The sequence below is a fragment of the Ursus arctos genome, unplaced genomic scaffold (genome assembly GCF_023065955.2).
Source record: "Ursus arctos isolate Adak ecotype North America unplaced genomic scaffold, UrsArc2.0 scaffold_19, whole genome shotgun sequence".
Taxonomy (NCBI): domain Eukaryota; kingdom Metazoa; phylum Chordata; class Mammalia; order Carnivora; family Ursidae; genus Ursus; species Ursus arctos.
In genome coordinates this window covers 56,556,733-56,575,125 of record NW_026622863.1, presented here as the reverse complement: position 1 = coordinate 56,575,125, position 18,393 = coordinate 56,556,733, and the positions used below count along the sequence as shown (strand labels likewise).

The 18,393-nt window shown below is 40.9% G+C and overlaps 1 protein-coding gene across 2 annotated transcripts; it reads right to left on the bottom strand.

Moving 5' to 3' along the window:
- Positions 1 to 74: 74 nt before the first annotated feature.
- ZNF577 (zinc finger protein 577) lies at positions 75 to 18,378 on the bottom strand. Of its 2 annotated transcripts, XM_026488235.4 has the most exons (6): positions 18,201 to 18,378; positions 17,107 to 17,197; positions 9,941 to 10,143; positions 7,672 to 7,798; positions 7,307 to 7,402; positions 75 to 3,277 (listed from the first exon to the last, which is right to left on the bottom strand). In XM_026488235.4, the coding sequence occupies exons 3-6, from the start codon at positions 9,953 to 9,955 to the stop codon at positions 1,920 to 1,922; spliced, it is 1,596 nt and encodes a 531-aa protein (XP_026344020.2). In that variant the 5' UTR covers positions 9,956 to 10,143; positions 17,107 to 17,197; positions 18,201 to 18,378; the 3' UTR covers positions 75 to 1,919. The 2 variants fall into 2 exon arrangements, with proteins under 2 accessions (XP_026344020.2, XP_048079879.1); XM_048223922.2 differs by lacking the exon at positions 17,107 to 17,197 and having other exon boundaries at positions 1,474 to 3,277.
- Positions 18,379 to 18,393: the final 15 nt, after the last annotated feature.

The following is an 18,393-nucleotide window of genomic DNA, read 5'->3' as shown; positions in this document are numbered from 1 at the left end:
TTTGTTTCCTTTCTCTCGAGTTAGCTGTGCTGATCTCACTATTACCCAATGTCTGAAAACAGGCCATTCATATATTTTGTCTGTTTTTTTTTGTTATTTAATGAGTATATACACTAAACATTTACTGTTAAAGAAAAAAGGTTGTTGGAATTGGCTGTGAAGAGTTCTGTTACTTGAGTGCATTATGGAATATGCATTCTATACTCAGAATAGGATATGGTAATTCATACAATTTCAGAATAAATACAAATACATTTGGCAGCATTTGCAGCACATAAATCTCATGTTCTTTCAGGGCATTTAGGAGTTCTTTTCCAGTGCTCATCATTTGATTTACATATTTCAATAGTATTCCATGCTGGTCACATCTCATGACACAGGCATAAGAGTCACTGATTGTAGAAAAAAGTTACCGTATTTGGACCGTAACGATCAAAGATAATTACTACTCTGTGAACACGATTCTCTAGATTTATTTAATGGTTAGGTAGGAATTTACTGTAGTATGAATTCTCTGAAATCTAATGTTTTTGTGGTAGACAGAATGGCCCTCCAAAGATGTTCATGCCCTAAACCCCAGAACCTGTAAATATGTTACATTACATGGAAAAGGCATTTAAAGTAAAAGATGCAATTAGGTATTTTAGGGCCATATGAACTGTTTCTAGAGTTTCATAGGCTCACAGAGAGGAACTGCGCCTCAGGACAAATCATAACCAGAGCCTCACCCAATACTTGATTTAGAGCTTGTGAGCTGATAAGATTTAGATGAAATGTTAGACTTTGAGTTGGTGCTGTAATAGGTTGAGACACTTGGAGGTGCTGAGAGACAGTGAATGTATTTTTCACGTGGTATGGACACAAATAATTGGGTGCCAGAGGTGGTCTGAAGGAGGCAGAATAATAGCCCCCCAAAGATGTCCACATCCTAATCTCCAGGACCTGTGAATATGTCACAGTATAAGGCAAGGGGGAATCAAAGTAGGTGGAGTTAAGACTGCTAACTGCTGACTTTTAAGATAGGGAGGTTATCCTGGATTATCTGGGTGGGCCCAATGTAGTCACACAGGTCCTTAAATGTAGGAGAGGGAGGCAGGAGTCAGTGTCAGAGTGATGGAAGAGTTGACCAGACATTGCTGGCTTTGAAGGTGGAGGGGTCTGCAAACCACAAATTTGGACAGCTTCTAGCAGCTGGAAGGGCAAAGAAAAATGGGTTCTCCCTGTCAACCCCTTGTCCAGAGAGACCCATTTCAGACTTCAGACCTCCAGAGCTATACGATAATATTGTGTAGTTTTAAGCCACCGAATTTATGGTAATTTGTCATAGCAGCCATAAGAGACTAATAAAGTTGTGTCTCCATATTCACCATATTCATAGATTTTTGCTGCATAATGCAATTCCTAGTGTCCAAGATTTCATTTATTAGAGAAGTCTTTCCCAGATTCCCAAGGTATAAAATTGTGACACATTAGTTAGTCTGGCAATAGAATTCCCATCTCAGAATTTACATCTTTTATTGTTTTCAGGGGTTTCTCCTTCCTAGTTCTTCCACATTTTACTGAAAATGTTGTCCATATGCAGTGTCTAGAGGTGTTTTTCTACACTTCTCTGATGTGATGAGGTAGAACTTATCATTGAAAACATCATCACATTCTTTCCTAATGTTCTGGTCCTGTGGGAATTCTTTGATTCCAATGGAGATATCACCTCCAGGAAAAGGCTTCCCCACAATAGCTGCATCTCTGCTCAGTGAGATTTCATAGATATTTAATAAGTCTGAATTTTCACAGACTTATCCTCCACCACCACTGCATCCATAGCATTTTTGTCCAAAAGGAACTGACATATAATGTGTGGAGGATTCTTGCTAAAGGCTTTTCTGGTATCAGATACATTCTGGTACCAGAGATTTTGTTTCCTACACAATGTCTGTAACATATAAGACATAATTTATTACAGACGGTGTTGTCAGATTCATTGAATTTGCAAGACTTATTCCCTGTGCAAATTCCCGATTATCTACTGAGGCCTGACTTCTTAGAAAAGGCTGTTCCACAAACACTACATTTCTACCCCCAAGGAACTCACTGAGGTTTAACAAGGGCTGAGTTCCCAAAGAAGGTATTTCCACAGGCACTGTGTTCATCTCGCTTTGCTCCTGTGCAAGATCACTCATGTATAAAGAGCCATGACTCCCTGAGGAAGGTTTCTCCACCTTCAGTGAATTTATAGCTTTCTCTCTTGTATGAGTTTTCCTATGTTTAATGAGGACTGACATGTGGGCAAAGGCTTTGCCACATTCACTGCATGCATATGGTCTCTCTCCAGTATGAGTTCGCTGATGCTGAATGAGTTTTGACTTGCTCCTGAAGGCTTTTTCACACTCACTGCATTCGTAAGGTTTCTCTCCCGTATGAATTCTCTGATGCTTGGTCAGGTCCGACTTAAAAAAGAAAGTTCTTCCACATTCACTGCATTTATACGGCTTCTCTCCTGTGTGAAGTCTCTGATGTGCAATGAGGTATGCCTTCTGGGAGAAGGCTTTCCCACATACACCGCATCCATAGAGTTTCTCTCCAGTGTGAGATCGCTGATGTCTATTGAGCCGGCACTTCCGGCTGAAGGCTTTGCCACATTCACTGCATCCGTAGGGTTTCTCTCCTGTATGAGTTCTCTGATGTACCATAAGCTGTGACTTTCTGGAGAAGGCTTTTCCACATTCATTACATTCATGGGGTTTCTCTCCAGTATGAGTTCTCCGGTGTTCAGTGAGCTGAATCTTCCTCATGAATGTTTTCCCACATTCATTACATCCGTGCGGCTTCTCTCCTCTTTCAGTTCTCTGATGCCTAATGAGCTGTGCCTTCCTGGAGAAGGCTTTTCCGCACTCACTGCATTCATGTGGTTTCTCTTCTGTATAAGTTTTTTGATGTTCGTTGAGCTGTGATTTAGCGCTACTGGGTTGAATGCATCCATGGCATTTAATTCCAGTAAGAGTTGTATCCTGCTGAGTGCAGATTGATGATTTCCCACATCCACTAAACTCATCAGAATCCTCTCCAGCATATCTTCTATTCTGGGTAACAAAACCTAAATGTGATTTCAAGCTTTTACAGTGTGAGCCAAACTTATTGTGCCTTTGTGTTAAAGGAACAAGACTTTTGCATAAATCGAAATTATTTCCAAGTGCATAACTTTGCTGATATCTTTCCAAAGTTTTACTCTCGTTTTGGTTTTCTGGGTGCCACTGCATATGGTCAATCTCCCATATTTCTTCTAGGAAAAAGAACAATGAAAACATCCATGATAATTTTAGGGGGAAAAATGTAAAAAAAAAAAATGTCATGGTTTGGGCTAGCTCTTTATAAGATCCCTGTCTAAGAGAAATATACCCTATGCTCTGTGAAAAAAGACAATATTATAAAACAGCAAAGGGAAGAACAGCTACTTTAGAAACAACAATGGAGGGGGTGCCTGGGTGGCTTAGTTGTTAAGCGTCTGCCTTCGGCTCAGGGCGTGATCCCGACGTTATGGGATCAAGCCCCACATCGGACTCCTCCACTGGGAGCCTGCTTCTTCCTCTCCCACTCCCCCTGCCTGTGTTCCCTCTCTCGCTGGCTGTCTCTCTCTCTGTCAAACAAATAAATAAAATCTTTAAAAAAAAAAAAAAAAAAAGAAAGAAAGAAACAACAATGGACAGCCTACAATGAAAAGTATACCTTGGGATTCTTTCCAAATACGACCTTGCAAAATGGAGACAGAAGTAAAAATAGAACCACACTGTGACTGGAATAGAACAAAAGAAGACAGAGGGGATGGATCCATTCATTCAACAAATACTGAATGTGCCGGTTTTCAGGAATATACTACAATATGATACTTGAACATCAGAATGATATATTAGAATATTAGAATTAGAATATATCAGTCGCACTAAGGTAACTTATATAATCTGTCTCCATGGAGCTGTCATTCTAGTAACCAGAGAGAGAGCAAGATGGGGGATTGAGAGGATCAACAAGTAACCAAAGAAATAAAAAAGTTACAGATTGTGCAAAATGGTATGTATGAAGGAGATGACAGAGTAGTGGCAGATTAATCTTAGATAAAATAGTCATCCACGAGACAAGGAAAATTAAGGTGACATCATAGGATAAGAATGAGCAATGTTATGTAGATAACTTGATGAAGAAATTTGCAAGAAGGAACAGCCAATGCAAAAACCCAGAGGCAGAAAAACAGACACGACCGAGAAACATAAGAGAGGCTGGTGTACCTGGACTATCCTGAGCTTGAGTGAAGTGGAAATAGATAAGAATGAAAAGGGAGGGGGCGCCTGGGTGGCACAGCAGTTAAGCGTCTGCCTTCGGCTCAGGGCGTGATCCCGGTGTGATGGGATCGAGCCCCACATCAGGCTCTTCCGCTAGGAGCCTGCTTCTTCCTCTCCCACTCCCCCTGCTTGTGTTCCCTCTCTCGCTGGCTGTCTCTATCTCTGTCGAATAAATAAATAAAATCTTAGAAAAAAAAAAAAAAAGAATGAAAAGGGAGGAAGAACTGAGACCATACAGATGACATAGGAAGACTTTGTTAGAAATTAGGTTTTATGCTAAGAGCAATGGCCATAAGCCACTGAACATTTTTTGGAAGGAATACAACCCATTCTGAATTAGTATTTCCCAAAATACCAATAATCACACAACTGCTATATGAAGAATGAACTGGAGAGATGAAGTTGTTGAGAGAATACACAAGAGGCTACAGCAGAGTTCAGGCAAGAGGTAACAGCAGCATCAGAGTGACTGACCACCATGCAGATGGAGAAATGTACAAGAACAAGGACACAGTACAGAGAAAGGAAGACAATGACAGGAGGAAAAGATAAGGCTCACTGTAAGAATGAATGCTAGAGGAAGAAAAGGGAATCAAGGATAGGTTTTCGATATGTGGCTTACGCATCTGTGTAGCTGCTGGTGCCATTTGATAAGATGAGGGCAATTAGGGAGAGAGGTTTGGCATTTGTGGGGAATCAAGTGCTCCATTTTGAGGGACACATCAGGTTTGAGATAATATATACATTCAAGAACAAATATGAAGGGGCGCCTGGGTGGCACAGCAGTTAAGCGTCTGCCTTCGGCTCAGGGCGTGATCCCAGCGTTATGGGATCGAGCCCCACGTCAGGCTCCTCTGCTATGAGCCTGCTTCTTCCTCTCCCACTCCCCCTGCTTGTGTTCCCTCTCTCGCTGCCTGTCTCTATCTCTGTCCAATAAATAAATAAAATCTTTAAAAAAAAAAAAAAAGAACAAATATGAAGTATCCAGTTAGATCTATGAGTGTGGAGAAAGTTCTAGACTTCAGATAATTTTTTTTTTTAAGTGGGCCTGAAGCCCAATGAAGGCCTTGAATTCACAACCCTGAGATCAAGACCTGAGCTGAGATCAAGAGTCAGATGCTTAATCAACTCAATCCCTCAGGTGCCCCTTCAGATAACAATTTTAAGTCATGAGTATATAAACAGTACTCAAATATTTTGACTACAGAGAACCAGATAAGATAATGTAGGAAGAATGGACAGAGAAAGAGGAAGGCCCAGGTCAAGAAGTTCATGGATTTCAAGTCTTAAGAGTTTTGGGAGAGGGACAGGCAAAGAGAATATGAAAATCACATCCAGAGACATCAAACAAATGCTGATCAAACATAAACAGTGTGGGTTTTCATAACAAAGGACTGGAATTGGAAAATCAGAATGTAGGACCTACAGCATCTCATCCCAAGATTACTGAGGTAAAATATTCAACAACTGCCTCGTTACTAAACCTTTCCCCTTTCATTCCACCTGCACACCAAAACTGAATTTATATAAAACACCAATCACCTACTTAGAGTAATACTGTAGTCAACACTTCAATTTTCTATGTAAAAATGATACAACCTCACCCAGTCCAATATATCCAGACACACAGATGTCCATCTAGAATTTTTTTTAAAAGATTTTATTTATTTGACACAGAGAGAGACAGCAGGAAAGGGAACACAAGCAGGGGGAGTGGGAGAGGGAGAAGCAGACTTCCCACTGAGCAGGGAGCCTGATGTGGGGCTCGATCATGACCTGAGCTATGAGCCTGCTTCTTCCTCTCCCACTCCCCCTGCTTGTGTTCCCTCTCTTGCTGGCTATCTCTATCTCTGTCAAATAAATAAATAAAATCTTTAAAAAAAAAAAAAAAAGAAAGAAAGAATACAGAAAATTCAAGGTAACTCACAGGTGACCAAGCACCTAACTCATACAGCAGCACAGCAGAACCTAAGTAAAATGCACTAGGAGTAAAAGTATTCACCAGGAGGAGAAATGATCTCAGGTTCCAACACCACAGCTGAAGGCAAGAGGACCTCACAGGATAATTATCCTCCGTGCTGGCAAAATACAGACTTAGAGGTCCGATCAGACTACAGAAGGGGAGATGTCAACTTGGGAATAACCGTCAGAGTACAGAGAGCTTAACTCCTCAAATATATATGAATACACTCTATCACGGTGAAGACATAATCTGGGAGAAAGGAGGACTCTGCTTTTGCAGACAGGAAGGAGGACATCAAAGGGCAGCTGCCGTGGAGGCTGGCAACATACAGGGGATTACACTGCAGATTAGACATTAGTAGAAGAGGTCAATTTGGGACTCTCCCGCAGAGAACAGAGAGCTTAGGCCTTGAGAATGAAACTTTTAATATGAGAATCAAGCAGAAGATTAAAAAAAAAAAAAAAACACCAAAAAACACAGAACATGGAAGTTGGGGAAGCAGAGGCTGAATAAGTAGATAGAGGTACCCTCAGAGACAAGGTACGTGTAGTTTTCAGATGACCTCAGGTGAGGTGGGTTGTCAGGGAGGGATTTCAGCCCTTTCGAAAGGGGCAAGGATGTGCAGAAGATGAGAACTGTGCCAAGTGCAAAGCCATCTGTATGGGAACAAGTCAGTGGGGAACAGGAGGTGGGAACGCTGCAGAAAAGGAAAGGGAGAAGACGTGCACAAGTGGGGCAGGAGGGAACCAGGTAAGAAATCTGGATCCTAGATGAGCCAAGACTGTAATCAGATCTAGAAATGAGAAAAAAAGGAAGACCTCATCCTTTAATAGCAGGCAAACAACAGCCCTAATAAAGAAGAGAGATACAGGAAGGAGTTGCTCAGATTTCTGTGTCACCAACTGGTGTAAGAAAAGTTCTCCACACAACACTTCCAAAGTGTTAACCTTTCACTGACCGACTGGAATTTTAGTGTCCTTTCTCCCCGTCTTCTTGGTTTTCACTCACTCACCTGGACAGGTTTGACTCTGAGCTGCTCCCTCTACCGTCCACGGTGGTCCTCCTTGCTCCGACTGGAAGAGTGAATCTAGTTTGCTAGCCTGATAACCTGTAAAATGGGAAATCATTGAAAACTTGGCACCAAGTATTTAAGCTTGGGGAATCTATGAAAACTGAGAAGGTCTGTACGTCATTTGTACTTCGGTAAAGCAAAAGCCTTTTCCTGGGGAAGGGAGAGCATATACACTCTAGTGCCAAAGAAGGGAATAAAAGTCTATCCCCCACAATGTGTTAGTCCAAACCAGGAGGTATTTCAGGGACAATACCGATTTTATTGAATGAGAAAGAAAAGGCCATGGATTGTGATGCTGTCCTCACCCACTGACACCAGATTCCTATAGTTCTCCAACATCACATCCCGGTATAGATCCTTCTGAGACGGAGCCAGTAACTGCCACTCCTCCCAGGAGAAGCCCACAGCCACGTCCTCAAATGACAACGATGCCTGTAACAACAAATGCCAATGCAGTCTAAGGCGGAACAGCTGATGCAGAAAAGAGGGACAGGAACACGTTCTCATCATTTTCTCATGATAAGTTATGCACACTCTGAGTATTTCACATACCACAGGACCGTGTGTCTTAGTCCACTCGGGTTCCTATAACAAAATACCAGACACTGGGTAGCCCACAAAAACAGAAATTTATTTCTCACAGTTGTGGAAGCTGGCAAGTCCCAGATCAAGGAGCCAGCATGGTTGCATTCTGGTGAGGGCCCCCTTCCTGGTCCAAAGGCCCTACCTCCTAACACATCATCTTTGAGGGTTAAGATTCCAACATATGAATTTTGTGGGGACACAAACATTCAGACGCCACCACCATGGAATTCTATGGATTGGTTTTCTTAGCCTAAAAGAGTACTAAGATAATATTTGAAAAAAAATATTTGCAGAGACAAAACAATGTGGAGGAAGAATGTTCATTATTTGTTTATAACAGTGAAAAACTATCCATATCTACATGTTCATCAAAAGCAGACAAGGGAGTGCCTGGGTGACTCAGTTGGTTAAGTCTGACTCTTGATTTCAGCTCAGGTCATGATCTCAGGGTCGTGAGATTAAGCCCTGTGCCAGGCTCCGCACTGGACATGGAGTCTGCTTAAGATTCTCTCTTCCTCTCCCTCTGCTCCTCCCCACCCCTTGAGTGCATGAGTGCACGTGCACTCTCTCTCCCTAAAAAATAAAATGGAAAACCTTAAAAAAAAAAAAAAAAGCAGTCGAGGATATATTGCAGTACCTCCATGCTATAATATACTACATGAACATTAAAATCAATTTGGTAGTGGGGCACCTGGCTGGCTCAGTCGGTAGAGCATGCGACTCTTGATCTCACGGTTATAAGTTCAAGCCCCACGTTATGTATAGAGATTACTTAAAAATAAAAAAAAAATAAAAATAAACCAATTTGGTAGATGTAAACCTATTGATGCCAATGATCTTCAAGGCACTCTCTTAAATAAAAAAAAGTGAAGTCCCCAAGTTGTATATATAATATGATCCCAGACATGTGAAAAAATCTTAATAATATGTACAATTATATATGTATAAGTACATATATTTATGCATATAAAAATATGTATAAATATTTTCTACCACTTGTCAATTACACAAAGAGATTGACTGAAGACCCAAACTACTAACATCTATTACCTCTTGGGTTGGGCAGGAAGAGGTGAAAGGGGATAGATATTCTCTTTTGGTGTAAATACTTCTTTTTGTTTGAATCTTTTACATGCAAATGTAACCATGCATCATTTAAGTAATTAAAAATACCAATGCCAGACCAAGAATAATTGACTGCCTTCATTCTCTGAACCTGTGGTATAAAGGGAGCACTGCCACTATCTGTCCTCCAAGCTGTTATCAAAGAGTGGAACTTTCAGGTGTCTTCTGCCATATGACAGAATTCTTCTTCATGGAGGACCACTCAAAGGTCAAGATGCTTTAGCACATTCATTTTATTAAATAATTTAGGCTTTATTCCTAGGTAAAGTATGGACTGCCAGAAGCTTCTATCGTCCAGGTGCACTGCTTTTGAAGAATTTTGTCCAATCACGTTCTGCTTTGGCATTATCCCCTTAGCTTACTGTGAGGAACACAATGAGAAAAAGCCAAAGGAAACATCCTATGCCTTTATTACATGACTAATATTGAGAACACTGTCTAACCACAAAATCTCTGTGAAGAGCTAGGAAAAGAAATTTCTTAAACACTAAGAGCAATGAAATTACTTTCCCTGAAGAATTGGTTTGCTTTCTCCTCACAGACACCTCAAATCATGTAACTTCTCATGTTTTTCTTGTTATTACAGCTGCTAAGAAATGAGACACAAATTCAAAGCTAAGGCAGCCCACAAGATCTTACACAGTCATTTACCTCAGTTCCATCCTTAAGGGCTTTGTATGAATCCTATGACCCATATATCTTGCTTCCTAACTTGCCCAGATTTTAAGATTATAGCCTAAACTTATTTTCCTACAGATCCTGATCTTTATCAACATACACTGTCTCATTTTATCAGACTGTGTTTTAGAAGCTTCCACAAATCCACTGGGAAACAAAGGACAGAATAGGTAAAATAAGCCTTACCCGGGCTGTGGTCATGTTTTCCTGTTCTAAAAAGAGAGGGCTAGCAACTGCAGGGTACGCTTTGTCTTCTGTCTGCTCTGGGCCTGCCTGGAAGTTATGGTCAGATATCTCAGGTCAGGCTGCTGCCAGAAATGATGACCTCCCAAGACTGGGACCTCCTCCTTCTTCCAGTACTGATAATGTCTTGTTCTGTAGACTAGAACCTGTGGATTCAAGAGCAAATTCATCTGTAAGAGGACATGTACCTGGGACCCCAGCTTTCTCTCGCCGTGCAGACTCACTCTAACAAGGGCCCCAACATTTCCTCTCTTTAACACCAGGGAAGCTTTTATATCATGGGGCCATGCTCAACAGGAAGACACGGGATGGGCGAGAGGAATGCCCCCCCACTTTTTGGGGCAAAGTTGGACTAGAATGGATGTGAAAAAGATGGGAAAGAAACCCAGCTCATGGGGTGCCTGGGTGGCACAGCGGTTGAGCGTCTGCCTTCGGCTCAGGGCGTGATCCCAGTGTTGTGGGATCGAGCCCCCCATCAGGCTCCTCCGCTATGAGCCTGCTTCTTCCTCTCCCACTCCCCCTGCTTGTGTTCCCTCTCTCGCTGGCTGTCTCTGTCTCTGTTGAATAAAAAAAAAAAAAAAAAAGAAACCCAGCTCATGATTTTGTCTGTTGCCAAGTCTTCACACAGATCAGTTTTAGGAAAGATAATGAATACAAGTGGTGGCTCTGGAAACTGCCTTAAAACCACCTGTGCCCACACATTCCTAAAATTTTTGTTTATTGCACTGGAGCAATTATCCCATCTGAAGACCAAGGGACTGTAAAAATCATGAGCATAGTCTTATTTAATCCTCAATACTACTATAACGTAAGCATGGTCTCCATTTTAAATATAAGTAAGCTGAGGCTTGATCAGGTGAAGTGTGCTGTCCATGGTAACATCCTCCCTAAGCAGCAATGTGGGAATCTGAATCCACATCTGCCTCTCTCCATTATTATAGATTCCTTTACCAACAGCCTCACAATACAATTTTTTTTCTTTCTCATGTACTTTAATAATTTTACTCCCTGGGGCACCTGGGTGGCTCAGTCAGTTAGTGTCTGACTCTTGATTTCAACCCAGGTCATGATCTCAGGGTCCTGGAATCGAGCCCAGCACTGTTGGACTCCCTGCTCAGTGGGGAGTCTGCTTCTCCCTCTGCTCTTCCCCTCCCCCCCACTTGTGTTCTCTTTAAGAAATAAATAAAATCTTAAAAAAAAAAAATAACTTTACTCCCTACCACATCATACTTGGAATGGCCATATGGTCATAATTGCAAAAACAGAACCCCTGGAACCAGTACTTACAATATTTGCTATGCACACCGAGCCAGCTCCTTCCACACAAGCCAGAATGCAAAGGCTGACCCATCCTTGCCTCAGCAGCACAGGTCAGAGATCAGTCTCCCCAAGGGCCAAGCCCTGGAGGCATGCTAGAAACTCACACTCTGAGGACACCAACACTATGAAGTCAATTTGAATTTTGCTTCACCCTGCAAGGCAGCAAATTATTCTCAAAGACTTTCTAGCTCTCCGGAATCCTCCATTCCCAGAGAGCTCGTCTCTGACCCATTCTCTGGCCAACTGGTAAACACAGTGAACAAGGATACCTACCACTCCCATGTCTAATCCTGACAATGCTTTGTCCCAGTCTTGGCCCTTCAGCTAAGTCTCCCTGCAGTGCCAGCCTAAAAAGAATGGTATACAACTCAAATGTAGACCTCCATATGGGCAGGAGAGAGGTAGGAAGAAGTTAGACATGAATGAGTTTACAACTGAGATCTCTAGGATTGGAGATCAAGGACTCAACCACTTCCCAAAAGCTCCTTGGCAGACTTTCCCTCACACTTAACAGATCAGAGCTGCATCAAATGTTCATGCCTGGAACATAGCAATGAAACTGAAAATGGCAATGGAACTACCCTGATTTGTAGGACTAGTCTGCATTTTCTACTGAACTGAGGTTAAGGTCAAGTTCCCAGATGGATGGCTGTCTAAATAAAATAGCGATTTTCTTAACAAAAGGGGCATGGATGTCAGGTTGGCAGCCAAGAGTAGCCAGTAAAATAAATTAATAGGTTAGAAGAGAAAAGTCTAAATTGACATTGAAAAAGTAGCTCATAAAATTCGGTATTCCTTTTGTTATGAGCCTATTATAGCCTAGGAGTGGAGTGGCTACTTCCTTAGACTCATTACGGTACACTGGGAAATAGATATTTGGTGTTTGCCCCAGGTTTCTGGCACACAGCTCCCAAAATCCTTGTAATCTTTGGAGTGACAAGAGTAGTTCTGCTATGCCAATGAGATTATTGGTAGCTGGGGGTCCACAGACAGCTTCAGGATAGGGGGTGGTCCCCAGAAAGACCAAAGCATGATTAAGGGTTGGAACTTTCAGCCTCACCCCCTGGAACCTCTAGGAAATGGAGAAGGGCTGGAGATTGAATTTAATCATCAGTGGGCCATATAATCGTGCCTATATAATCAACAAAATCTCCTAAATTACACGGTTTGGAGAGCTTCTGAGTTGAATGCTTTGAGGTGCCAAGAGGGTGGTGTACCCCAGCTCCATACGGGCAGAAGCTTCTGTGCTCAGGACCCTTCTGGACCTCACCCTATGTACCTCTTCATCTGGCTGTTCATTTGTATCTCTTATAATAAACTGGTAATAGTAAGTAAAGTATCTTCCTGAGTTCTGTGAGCTGTTCTAGCAAATTACTGAACTTGGGGGGGGTGTAGAAACCCCTGATTTACTTTTTTAAAAGACTTACTTATTTGAGAGAGAGAGAACAGGGGAGGGGCAAAGGAAGAGGAAGAGAGAGACTCTCAAGCAGACTCCCAGCTGACTGCAGAGCCCAGTGTGGGGCTCGATCTCACCACCCTGAGATCATGACCTGAGCCAAAATCAAGAGTCAGATGCCTGACTGACTGAGCCACCAAATCCCTGAAACCCCTTATTTATAGCCAGTTGGTCAGAAGTACAAGTGGCAACCTGGGAATTGTGACTGGTATCTGAAATGTGGTCAGTCTTGCAAAACTGAGCCTTTAATCTGTGGGATCTACATGAATTCCTGGTAGTTAGCAACAAAACTGAGTTGAATTTTAGGACACCCAGTTGGTGTCCAGGGAGTTGGGAAAATTGGCTGGTGTGGGACAAACTCCCACACATTTGATGTCAATAGTGTTGGGAGAAAAAAACAGCTTGCTGATAAAACAAGAACAAAATAAAATCCTATAAATCTCTTGTAAAAGGATATATCAAGTATAACACCATTTGCATAAACTTCTTAAATGCACACAGAAATAGAATATATATTGTTTGTAGAGACACACTTAAAGTCCAAAAATTATTATAATGTAAAATTTCAAGCTAGAGGTTACTTCTGGGGATGAAGAGGAAGGAATGGAGTTGGGACTTGTAATTGACATGTTAGTTGGAAATCACGCTGTCTTTCTTTCCAAAAGATAAGAGGAAAAAAGGAAAAACATCTAAAGCCAAACAAAACCAAAGCAAAAAACAAACAAAAAACACACCACTTTACATGCCCAATGGAGAGCCAGTGAGATGCTGGAAGCATTCCTATGAAGCATGGAAAGGACTAAGTCCCACCATGCTCATTCATCACTGGTCTTACCACATCGTTAGAAGAATCAAATAGCAGTGATCAATATGAAAGAAAAGAAGAGAAATTAACAACATTTGCACAGTATTACTGTAGACCCAGCAAACTCAAGTAATTGAAATGGACAAGAGTAAAAAAGAAGTTATGATGAACATAGTAATGTACAAAACTCCTCAAATAGCACTAAGTTGCACAACTGAAACTAATGTAACATTGTGTGTCAACTGTGCTAAAAAAAGTTTAGTCAGTGGTTGAAACTGACATGAAAATGACACATGAAAAATGATAATAGTCCTTTACATATATAAATACTATCTGTCCGTATTATTACTATTTTTGGTATAATTGACATACGCTACTTTCAGGTGTACAATGTAACAATTCAATATCTGTATACATTATGAAATGGTCACCATAATAAGTCCAGTTAACATTTGTCACCATACAGTTATAAAATTTCAAATATGCAATATGGTATTCGTAATTACAGTCACCATTCTCTACATTACATCCCTATGACTTATTTATTCTATAACTGGAAGTTTATGTCTTTTGACCCTTTCACCCATTTCACCTACCCCCACACCCCAGCCTCTAGCAACCACCAATCTGTTCACTAGATCTATGAATTTGGTTTTTTCATTTTGTTTCATTTTTTAAGATTCCCTATATATAAGTGAGATCATACAGTATTTGTCTTTCTCTGATTTATTTCACTTAGCATAATGCAAGGTCCATCCATGTTGTTGCAAATGGCAAGGTTTCCTTCTTTCTTATGGCTGAATAATATTCCATTGTGTGTGTGTGTGTGTGTGTGTGTGTGTGTGTGTGTAAATGACTGAGCCACCCAGGCACCCCTCTAATACATGCATTTCTTTTTTTTTTTTTTAAGATTTTATTTATTTATTTGACAGAGAGACAGCCAGTGAGAGAGGGAACACAAGCAGGGGGAGTGGGAGAGGAAGAAGCAGGCTCCCAGCAGAGGAGCCTGATGTGAGGCCCGATCCCACAACACTGGGATCATGCCCTGAGCCGAAGGCAGACGCTTAACGACTGAGCCACCCAGGTGCCCGAATACATGCATTTCTAATACATGTCTAAATTCCCTCCACTGATTGCTTCAGTTGAATTCAACAAAAGCTGACATGTAGGATTATTAAAATGCAATTCAGAACATTTCCACTGTAATTTTTTTTGAATCATGAATTACTTAGATGTGCATGGTATGCTTACCAAAAAATGGGAGATTTTCTAGTTATCATTTTGGTATTGCTTTATAAGTTTAATTCCACTGTAGTTGGAGAAAGTATTCTGTATCATTTCAATCCTTTGGAATTTGTTTAGACTGGCTTTATGGCCCACCATATGCTAAATTTTTTATAACTGTTCCATGTGCGTTTGAAAAAAATCATTGGGTGGAGTGTTTTACACTGGTCAAGTTTGTTAATCAAGTTATCCTAATTCTTCAGGGGTTGGCAGTATAGTGGGCTGGTGACCTGTTTTTGTAAATAATGTTTTCCTGCAACACAGCCATACCTATTTATGTATTCTCTAGGCTACTTTCATCTTACTAGGGCAGAGATGAAAAGGTGCAGGACTATCTGCCCTGCAGAGCCTAAAATATTTACTCTCTCACTGCTCTTTACAGAAACTTTGCTGATCACTGTTAAACTATAGCCTTCTAGCTTTTTGTCTCCTTGTTCTCTGTTACTGAGTGAGGTATGCTAAGAACCTCCCATTATGACTGGGCATTTGTCCTTTCTCCCTGTACCTAGCATACCCTACACTTTAGGAATTCTACTAAGTATATACCCAACAGAACTTTCATGCATCAAAATGCATGTACCAAAATGTTCGTATCAGCATTATTTATAATAGACACAAGCCAGTAACAAGCAAAATGTCTATTAATAGTGGAGTGCATAAATAATCACACCAAAGAATACCACAGAGCAATGGGAAAAAATGAACTACTGCTATATGCAACAACGTAAATGAATTTCACAACAAAATATTGAACAAAAGAAGCTAGATACAAAAGGACATGTACCCTATGATTCCACTTGTATAAAGTTTTTTTTTTTTAATATTTTATTTATTTGAGAGAGAGACAGAGAGAGAGAGCACAAGCAGGAGAAGCAGCAGAGGGAGAGGGAGAAGCAGACTCCCGGCTGAGCAGGGAACCCAGCAATACTGGGCTCGATCCCAGGACCCTGAGATCATGACCTAAGCTGAAATCAAGAATTGGACGCTTAACAGACTGAAGCCACCCAGGCGCCCCTCCATTTGTATAAAGTTAACAGCCAGGCAAATTTAATATGATGTTTCTAGGATAATAATTACCTCTGGAGAGAAGGGAGGAGATTAGGATGAGATGGGGCTCCTAGGGTGCTACAATATCCTATTTTTTCATTTTTAGTGTTATACTTGAAAAATACTCTTTAAAAAAAAGGACAGATCAGTTTCACTTATAAATGTAGAAGCAAAAAAATTTTAATTTTATTATGAAAAAGTTCAAGCCAAAGAAGAAGAAACAGTATAGTAAAACCCTATGTACAAAGAAAGAGGAGGGGTGCTTGGGTGGCTCAGTAGGTTAAGCATCCAACTCCTGATTTCGGCTCAGGTCATGATCTCAGGGTCATGGGATTGAGCCCCACATCGGGCTCCTTGCTGGGTGTGGAGCCTGCTTGAGATTCTCTCTCCCTCTGCCCCTGCCCACACATCCACTTTCTGAAAGAAAGAAAGGACAGTATAATCAAATTCCTCACATCCATTATATGCCTTCAAAAATTATCAACTCAAACCTAATTTTGTATTATCTACACTACCACTCATCTCCCTTCACCACTGGATTATTCTGAAGCAAATCCAAGACATCTTTTTATTTCTAGATGCAAAAATACTAAATAAAATTAGCAAATGGAACCCAGCCACATATTAAAAGAACAAATCACTATGGACAAGTATGGTTTCTTCCAGGAATATAAGACACTGGGAAATCTAGTAATCTATAAATCAAATATTAAATAAAGAGAGAGAAGAAAAATATAAATGAAAGTAATTTTTAAGTTATTTGAGGAGCTGCATTGTACAGCATGCTGATTACTGTTGAGACTGTATTATATAACTGAAAGCTGCTAAGACAGTAGATCTTAAATGTTTTCACCACATAAAAGAAATGGTAATTATGTGACATGATGCAGGTGTTAGCTAACCTGTGGTAGTAATTATTTTGCAATATAGAAGTGTATTATATCAACACATTGACACCTTAAACTTACAGAATGTTATATGTCAATTGTATCTCAATAAAGCTGGGGGGAAAAATCTTGGAGAAAGAGGAATAAAAACTTGATAAATTATAGTTACCATTTATTCAGACTATACTAAGTGCCAGCACCACACTTTGTACTTGAAGAACATTTGCTAATTTAATCTTCATAAAAACTCTATGAAGTAGGAATTATGACAGCTTTTTTCACAAATAAACTGACTCAGACATTAACCTACCCAAGTCAGAGGCAGAAGCAGTTTCTTCTTACTTCACAGTTCATACACTTGCCACCTGGCCAAAATACTTGCAGGTAACAAAAATACTCAACTAGAAAATATAAAGGAATCAATGTATAAGCTAGTGGCAGTAACGTTAGTATTTTGAGGGGACAAAATAAGTATATCTTTTAATTTTTTGCTTTTGTGCATTATATAAAATTAGAAGAAACCAAAAAAGAGGGAGTGGGAGTGGTCATAAGGGGGGGAATAAAACACACACCATGTACGATGACAACAACAGTATAAACTATTTAGGAATAAACATAAACAGATTGTCTAAAAAGCATCTGGAAGTGTTTTCACCACCACAGCTGGTCAAGGAAACAAAACACTTGTGTTAAAGGAAATCCATCACATGTTCCTGAAAGTATTGGACCTATCCCCACATCAGTTCTACCCAAATTAAAGCATCCACGCGATAGAACATAACTGCAATAGTTTAAAACAAAAGAAAAGAAAGACGAAAACTTCCAAAGAGTTATAATATAGAAACAGCTGGCAGGACAGCAGATTCAAAATGTATAAAATTATACCAGTACCTACACAATGATCCCAACATTAAAATTGAAATACACTAAAATTTAACAAGAGTTATTTTCTGGACTATTTAGGAATTCGAGCATGTCATTACATGGGTCGGAAGTAAAAATGAAAACATATTTTCTGCAAGAATATACAGTAAACATCGGCGCAAGAGGCCGGAAACCCCATCTTTAAAAGTAAGGATGTGGTAAGCATCAACAACAGAACTCCCCAAACGCTGTCCCCAACACCGACACGACTCCCGCTTCCCCTAACCAGACACTCCAAACCGCTACTCTCCCCCAAGTTCTCGTCCTAACACGGAACCTCACAAGCTCTCCCTCCACAGGAACGCCCAGTGATCCTCCAACACAACCCCCTAGCGAGAATTCCCACTCGCTTCCCCCAACACCTACCCCAACCCGCTCCGGGACAAAAAAAAAAAAACAAAAAAAAACAAAAAACAAAAACCACCCACAAACCCAACGCGCTCTCCCTGGCCGCGAAACGCTCCCAGAACCGACACTGACCTAGAGATAACCTCGATCTTCACCGCTGGAGACAATCACCATACTACTTCCCCCAACACTTTGCCTCAGTGTCTACAGTCCGCGCGTCCCACCTCAGCGACTGACAGACCCTCAGAGGCGCCTTAGACGGCGGCCGACGAGGGCCAACGCGCGTTGTTCCAGAGACCCGGAATCTGGCGCTGGGCTCGGCCTG

Coding starts and splice junctions, on each gene's coding strand:
- ZNF577 (XM_026488235.4), bottom strand. Junction 7,403..7,671: donor TAGGAATCTGGTGTCAGTGG/GTGAGGACAGCA, acceptor CCCATTTTACAG/GTTATCAGGCTAGCAAACTA. Junction 3,278..7,306: donor TCAGAGTCAAACCTGTCCAG/GTGAGTGAGTGA, acceptor TCTTTTTCCTAG/AAGAAATATGGGAGATTGAC.